Source organism: Neophocaena asiaeorientalis, unplaced genomic scaffold (assembly GCF_003031525.2).
Source record: "Neophocaena asiaeorientalis asiaeorientalis breed wild unplaced genomic scaffold, Neophocaena_asiaeorientalis_V1.1 scaffold253, whole genome shotgun sequence".
NCBI lineage: Eukaryota > Metazoa > Chordata > Mammalia > Artiodactyla > Phocoenidae > Neophocaena > Neophocaena asiaeorientalis.
Genome location: NW_020174553.1, coordinates 4,373,723 through 4,382,198, shown reverse-complemented (window position 1 = coordinate 4,382,198; position 8,476 = coordinate 4,373,723). Strand labels below are relative to the sequence as shown.

At 35.7% G+C, this 8,476-nt stretch overlaps 1 protein-coding gene across 4 annotated transcripts in view; it reads left to right on the top strand.

The window, feature by feature from the left end:
• The window catches only part of IBTK (inhibitor of Bruton tyrosine kinase), a 93,035-nt gene that overhangs the window by 17,942 nt on the left and 66,617 nt on the right, over positions 1-8,476 (top strand). For all 4 annotated transcript variants that reach the window (XM_024757439.1, XM_024757437.1, XM_024757438.1 and 1 more), the window contains exons 5-9: positions 2,302-2,412; positions 3,764-3,934; positions 5,684-5,801; positions 5,891-6,071; positions 8,253-8,376. In XM_024757439.1, the coding sequence (XP_024613207.1) occupies positions 2,302-2,412; positions 3,764-3,934; positions 5,684-5,801; positions 5,891-6,071; positions 8,253-8,376 (705 nt within the window). The remainder of the gene's footprint in view (positions 1-2,301; positions 2,413-3,763; positions 3,935-5,683; positions 5,802-5,890; positions 6,072-8,252; positions 8,377-8,476) is intronic.

Sequence of the window (8,476 nt, the reverse complement as noted above, 5' to 3'; positions counted from 1 at the left end):
GTCTTCTCTCCCCTCTCTGTTTTAAACTGAACTTGAACAGGTCCTCAGAATTCACCCATCAACAGCCACTAATGATTGATCAGAGTTGAGGCACTTAGAAAGATACCTATTTTCCTTTTCTGACTTAGTACATGATATAGTCAGATTTCATGAGGTGAGATTTTTCAGGAGCAGAGATTTTTACACAAAAGTGAAGAAATAATAAAGATGTTAAAAAAAAAAGTGAAGAAATAATGGTGACATAAGGAAACGGGCTGATTGTACCTTCTGATCCTAAGATATATGTGCTGTAGGAGAATTGAGCATATTCCACTTGGTAGGGTTAAGGATGAAACAGTGTACCCAAAGAGAAAACTACATTTCAGTTAAGGCAAGGATATGAGAGTATTTTGTGAAGAAATTAAGGATGTAAGGGATTTTTTTTTTTTTAACTACGAAAAGGAGGATTGAAACACAAGCACAGTGGATAGGTTTGAGAGGAAGGAAAGCAGTGTAAATTTCAGTAAGAAAAATGGAAGCAAGTTAATGGGAATATTTACTGAGCACCATTGAGAGCCCTTTTACTCACTGAAAAAGGGCTGATTCTGTAGTATAGTACCAGATGAATTAACTGCCATGGGACAGAGATGATTATTAGCATAATATATTCCTCAGAATTAAGATGAAAATGCATGTCAGTTACCTCCTTAAAAAATTCAGAGGTTTTAAAGTTGGAGGTCTTACACTCTGGAATCGGTTGTTTTGTAGAAGTCAGAGATTATAGAATGGCATCCTAATACTGAATATAGAATTGAACAAAATGTATTACTTCTGGTTTCATGAAATAATTTTTCCCTTACAGATTGTAACTTTGTATTACACATTTGAATACAATTTTGGGTTTTATTTTTAGACTTTTCAGGCATTTGTGGTACAGCTAATAAATAAGATAGTGATTTTTGCATTATCATAGGCACATGTATTTACAGAACTCGCCAAGTGGTTTAGGGATATGTGTAAACAGAGCTTGCAATTCAGTTTGTAACTTTTTTTTTTTTGGCTGCTTTAGGTCTTTGTTGCTGCGCATGGGCTTTCTCTAGTTACTGTGAACAGGGGCTACTCTTCACTGCGGTGCTGGGGCTTCTCATTGCGGTGGCTTCTCTTGTTGCGGAGCACAGGCTCTAGGCGTGTGGGCTTCAGTAGTTGTGGTGTGCAGGCTCAGTAGTTGTGGTGCACGGGCTTAGTTGCTCTGTGGCATGTGGGATCTTCCTGGACCAGAGCTTGAACCCGTGTCCTTTGCATTGGCAGGCAGATTCTTAACCTGCGCCACCAGGGAAGTCCATGATTTTCTTATTTTTCCAAAGGACCCTGACTTTCTGGAAAATAATTCTAGGATATTTTATTTCTTAATCCTTTTTTTAATATCCTAAGTTAGAAATATTTATGGGTGGCATAAGAGATGTACATGCAGATTATTTTTAAAGGTAAAAAAGGATTTTTAGATAGTGTTAAGGTAAAATAAGTATACTGATGCATTGAAAAATAGCAAAGTGTGGCCTGCAGGTTACGTATGTAAGTGCATGCATATTTAAAACTGCTGTTGGTTTCCTATTGCCTTCTGCTGATGCAGTTCAACCCTTTTAGTAACCTTGTTTTCTGGTAAGAATGTATGAAAATGGAACTGTTTGTCAGAGGGCAAGGAGGGTTCTGGGAAGGAAGTGGGGAAAAGAGAAGAGCTTGAAAATTAGTGTAAAATTATTTAAAGCCATGTAATTATATTAAAGATACATTAGACAAAATCAGAGGTATAAAAAGCATGTACTGTTTACCCCCCCCACTCCCTGTTTATAAGGTGATGTTGAAAAAATACTCTTAAGGCACTTTTATTATTTTCTTTAGTAATAGTCACTATTGGTAATCTTCATGCTTCATATTTTACTCTGTTCAATTCTTGCTGTTTGAGATTTTATGAAATTGGAAAACAACTGACTACTACTTTTTGTAGTTGAATACTTAAGATTTGCATTTTCCTTTGTTTAGTCTCTTGTGGAGACTAAGCATTAATCATGCTTAATTCCTTCTAAATTTTTCTTCCCCGAATGTCAGTGTTTTTAGACGTAGTTTTAAAATAGACCACCGTATATTATAAATTTTTATTACAGAAAACTTTAAACATGTACAGAGTAGAGAGAACAGTATAATGAATCCTAATGTACCCATTATCTTGCTTAAACAATTAGTAATATTCTGTTATTTCTTTTTTATAAAATAAAGGATGTTTTATTCACAGAAGTTTAATAATATTCTCTTGTTTTCCTGTAGGTGGTGCTTTGTAAATTTCACTCAGTGTTTCTGTCTCAGAAAGGGCAAGTTTATACCTGTGGTCATGGTCCTGGAGGACGATTAGGCCATGGAGATGAACAGACATGCTTGGTAATTGAAATGTCATTATACAGTTTAGGTAACTTTGGTAAAATTGTATAAACTGGAAACTTCAGTTAACTAAAAAAATTTTTTAACCAACTATATGGAGAAAATAATACACCGACTGATAATAGAGTTAACAAGATCAGTTACTTTCCTGGTGTATTGTGTTCAAAATAAGGATTTAGATATGATGCAAAATTCTAAAGCATCAAAGAAAAATTATATTGTGTAGCAAACATTGAGTCAGGAGAGTACATAAATAAGCTTTAAAATATTTCCATAGTTGAAATTTAAAAAATCAGACTAATTGTAAAACTCTTTTCCTGTAGTCCAGGGTCCAAGTTTTTATTCATTTTTAACTTCTCATTAAGGTATTTGTGGTCTGAAAATTGGGCCAATATATTCATTGTATAATCACAAAATTGACTCTTATGCTACTGAAACTTAGTGCTAATTGGAAGAAACCTAATAATCATTACATTCAGGAAAGTTATTTCCTCACTAGGTTACTTTTAAGGTAAGTTTTTTTTGAGGGGACTGCTGGCATGTTCATCAGTTAAGAGGTCTTTAAAAATGAGAGAGAGCTATGGTAGTCTCTTCCATTTTTTCAAGGGTATATTATGTTCTAGGCATTGTTCATGCTTTCCATGCAATATCATTGCCTTGATTTAAGCCTAACAACAGCGCTGTGAGGTTATAGGCCTTATTATCCTCATTTTATACACAATGACAATAATAATAGCATTCATTTATCAGTTGTTTACTCCGAGCCAGAGAGTGTTGTGTTTTATACTTACTAACTCATTTACTCCTTATGCTGATTTTTTATCATCCAAAATACTATTATTGTTTTGTGTTCAAATGAAGAAAATGAGAGAAGATAAGAGGTTTGTTTGAGATCAAATAGCTGGTAAATGACAGAATTAAGATTTGAACCCAGAACAGATGACTTTAAAGGAATATGGTATCGTATGTTTGGTTATGCATTGAAGGGCTGCATTGATTCCTGTATTCTTATTTATTTCTTCACTACACCAATGAATACTTTGGCTGAAGAGCTCCCTTTATTCAAACGAGACACATTTGCACTTGGTGTATGATAAATGATAAGGGCTCATAAATCATTTATTGAATCAAATTGTTTTATTGAAATGTCTCACTGGGATTTTGTATTTTACTTATAAAGCAATGTCCATTAAACTTATCTCCCCCTTGCTGAATTGTACAGTTTGCCTATGATAGATACAGCCGTATAGCAGTCGTATCATTTGGGATGTGGTATCATAAGATTCTATTTGTATTTTGTACTTTATATAAATGGTTATTGTAATACACTGAAGTTAGGTTTATTTTGTAGGTCCCTAGGCTTGTGGAAGGACTGAGTGGTCATAATTGTTCTCAAGTGGCAGCTGCTAAGGATCATACTGTTGTATTAACTGAAGATGGATGTGTTTATACGTTTGGTCTAAATATTTTTCATCAATTAGGAATCATTCCTCCACCTTCCAGTTGTAATGTACCTAGACAGGTAAACTTCTCTTTTTTATTTTTATTTTATTTATTTTATTTTTTATTTTTTTGCGGTACGCGGGCCTCTCACTGTTGTGGCCTCTCCCATTGCGGAGCACAGGCTCTGGACGCGCAGGCTCAGCAGCCATGGCTCACGGGCCCAGCCGCTCTGTGGCATGTGGGATCCTCCCGGACCGGGGCACAAACCTGTGTCCCCTGCATCGGCAGGCAGACTCTCAACCACTGCACCACCAGGGAAGAGCAAACTTCTCTTTTTTAAATAATAAGGTGACCATTGGTGTAAAACCTATATGGACAAAAAAATGGAAGGCATTGACAGAGCAACTTATTTTACTTGTATTCAACTGTGTTTCTTCAGTGGTATATATTTTATTTTTCACAGGAGAAATTAAGCATAGTAATATACAGATTAACATTTGTTTGGAGTGAGAGAGCACTTGGGACATTAGGCAGCAAACTGCCTTAGATTCAACTTGTAAGTGTTCATAAGCATCAGGTAATCCAGATATTTTGGGTTTGAAACTTAAATAATTTTGAGGCCCTCCTTAAGAAAAAAATAGAAATTTTATAAGTAAAAAGTGGGCCATGTAAATGAGGCATCCAGAAACTTAAGCTTATTGGCTTCATGGTAGATCTATCTCTGCGCAGAAATCATACCTGGCAAGTTTACGTGAGGGAACATAGGTCTAAAAGCAACTGTTATTGTTCTGTTTTCCCCTTCGCATTTGTACAACCACCACCAGAGGGTGGCCCTTCCTCAACTTCAGGGACCTAGTACGCAGGACAGGACTGGTGCTTTAAATTAATATGTTACTAGAATCATCACATATAGCAAATGTGTTTTCAACTCATAAGATTTTGCATTTTAGGTGTTAGACTTCTTCACTGGTTTAATCTTCTGGATTTAAAATGATTGTTAGATATACATTTTTAGTAATAAGCTTTAAAATCCAATGCTTTTCCATCCTGGATGGCTAATGAATCAACAGGAATTACTCCAAAATAATTAGAGGTAGTTTGCAATCTGTGGTACTTCTTAGGCCCATTTTCCCCAACCAACTGTGGAATTTGTAGGTATTTAATCATTTTGCAGACTTTAGAAATGGTAGATTTTACTCCCATTTTTATTCTCATTGTGTGGCTACCGTGGAACTCTGGGTTGATATGGACATAGCCAGTATTAAGTGCGGACAGTTTTGTACCCCAGGAGCCATTTGGCAATGTCTAGAAACATTTTTAGTTGTCACAGCTGGGTGTAGGGGTGGGAGTAGTGCTACCGACATCTAGTGGGCAGAGTCCAGGGATGCTGCTAAACCTCCTACGATGCACAACACAATCCCCGCAACGAAGAATGATCTGGTTCAAACTGTCAGTAGTGTCACTGTTGAGATACGCTGGATATGTCAAATTTAAAAGTATCATAGTTTTTAATAAGAATGAGAATGCCTGTTTTGCATATTGCTTGTTAACAAAAGTTTAATGATTTGGTTTTTATACTGTGACTTTTTTTTTTACATGTTTAAACTGCTGAGTTAAGGTGGCTGCATCAAGATGTCTTGTATTCTGAGAAGAGTTGGGGTGTCAGTGCTGAGATCTAATAGTGATCTAATAGTGCCATTAGCACTTGAGGGGGGTACTGGCAGCAAATATGCCATATATTTGCTACCCTGGTCTACTGGATCTTGTGCAAAATTCTGTTAGTTCATAGGTACGTAATAAACTGAAGTCTTGTTTGTTTTTTGAATAGATGCAAGCAAAATATCTGAAAGGGAGGACAGTCACCGGAGTAGCGGCAGGCAGGTTTCATACAGTGCTATGGACCAGAGAAGCGGTTTACACCATGGGACTAAATGGTGGGCAGCTGGGTAAGAAATCCATGATGACAATATCTGAAAAACAAATTGTATTCTTAAAACGGATATTTTGTGATTTGTTTATTTGTATAATTTTTTAGGTTATTTACTAGATCCCAATGGAGAAAAGTGTGTAACTGCCCCTCGTCAAGTCTCTGCCCTTCACCATAAGGACATCACTGTGTCTTTGGTTGCTGCTAGTGATGGGGCAACTGTCTGTGTTACCACAAAGGGAGATATTTACTTACTTGCAGACTATCAGTGCAAGAAGATGGCTTCTAAGTATGTGTATTTTTGTGAAAGAAACATACTTTAATAATAATTCAGCTCTTCCAGCAAATATCTGAGTATCAGCTTTATGCATTCTCTGAAATGTCAAATGGAGAAAATTGAACGGTGGGAAAGTCAGGAGTTTTTGCCTTTGATAATCTTAGTCTTTTGGCAAACATCCAGTAAATATATATAAAAGTTCTTTGTAGGTTGTAAAATAGTATTTCCGAATTATGATAACATATGGTTAAATATGACCTATAAGTTTCCCTTTTTTTATGCTTCAGGTGCACAGAACTAGATGAATCATAATTCTTGGTTTGTGACACTATCATTGGTTCACGTGTAGCCTTTTATATATTATACACTTATTTGTTTAAAAAAAAATCATATTCTGTGGACCCTCAGTCCTTGTATTTATACCTAAGTGGTATATTTTCTTATCTTTGTATCTATATAGCCAGTTGTTATCTGTTTTAGTAACATGCAGTAAACAAGCAGTTGGCTGTCTAATCAAAAAGTCAGTTTAAGCAGGGAATTATAAAACTAAGATGGGTCTACCAACTGGAGTTCTCTTTTTGTGCATAAACCATACTTAATAATACTTATAATGTGTTACCTGTTACTTCATTTTGAATGATTAAGGAGCAAGTGCTTAAAAACAAGTGTGAAGTAAGTTAAGGGCAGAATCCTATATTTTTTATACATTTTCAGTATTTTATATAGTTGGTTAATCCATATCTGATTTGACAGCCGTTTTTTTTTTTTCTTGCGGTACGCGGGCCTCTCACTGTTGTGGCCTCTCCCGTCGCGGAGCACAGGCTCCGGACACGCAGGCTCAGCGGCCATGGCTCACGGGCCCAGTCGCTGCACGGCATGTGGGATCTTCCCGGACTGGGGCACGAACCCGTGTCTCCTGCATCGGCAGGTGGACTCTCAACCACTACGCCACCAGGGGAGCCCGACAGCCGTTTTTTGCTTGTCATATTTATTGTGTTGTTTTAAAGTATTCAGCTTTTATAGAAAGTGTTCTTTTCAGACTAATATTTCATTGGTTTACATAATGTTTCATTATAACTGTAGTAATAAATGCAAGTAGAGAAATAGATCTTTGAGCAGATAAAATAGCTCAGTTAGTAGAAGCAGGAGTGTGTAGGAATTCTAGAGAGTAGCTATCCAACTTTTAAAGTAATCAGGGATTTGAACTGAAATGCAACAGAATGTGCTTTTGCTAATGTCAATGAGATGGTAACTTCATGAACAGATACCAACTATGAGGTTAGCTCATGAGCAGATGTCAACCATCAATATATACAACTTACCTTTTGTGTGTAACAACTGGAAGGTTATCAATTGTAGGTCATATTTCAGTTATAAAAACATGAAAATGTGAACACACATGTTTCTTAGAACTATGTAGGTTTCTTTCTGAGCATGAGATGATTTGTGAAATGTTAGGTTTTGTTTTTACTTTACATTTATAAAATCTGCCCTGATAACATTAAATTACATAAATATAAGTCACATCCAAGTTTTCCCTAAGAAAATTCTTCTGTTACAGCTGGTTACAACATAGTAATTTTGAGAAGAAAAACATTAAACAAAAAAAAAAAGAAAAACATTTTAAAACGTGGGTAAAATATCTGAAAGGGAGGATAATCATTGGAGTAATAGCAGGCAGGTTTCACACGATGCTATAGGCACATCACGTGTGTAGATCTAATGAAATGTATAATGAATTGGCTAGTGGATGAGTTATTAAATTAGCAATACTAATGATTTTTATGATAGGTATATCTATTTAAAGTTGTCCATATTTGAAATTAAGGATTTCTGATTTGATTTGAGGTTTAAATTTTTTCTGTTAAAATGCAGGTATATGTAGGAGCTTTTAGCCTTATCAGTTATTTAATCTAGAGAGAATGTGTGTACATGAGCAAGTGAGGTTTTAGATATTTAATGTGTGTATCTGGGTAGGTAGAGACCTTTGGGGAGGGAAGGACTTGACATAGAAAGAAATGGTCATTGTATAGGGGAAACTCATAAAAGGAGGAACTAAGGATACCAAAGGTCAAATCATCTTACTCCACCTTTCACAATAATCACCCTAAATTAGTGTTTGAATAGTAATTTCTTTAAAATTGATTGTATGTTTTAGAGAACATGTTAATCTAGAATTTTTTTTTCACTCAGACAACTAAATGTGAAAAAGGTTCTTGTATCTGGGGGGCATATGGAATACAAAGTTGATCCTGAACATTTGAAAGAAAATGGGGGTGAAAAAATTTGCATTCTTGCAATGGATGGAGCTGGAAGGGTGAGTATATATTTATAAAAAAGCATTGTAATCTTGTTCTTAGTTGACAGCTGTAGGAGACCTGATAATGTAAAACTGTATTGCTTTTATTTCCCTACTT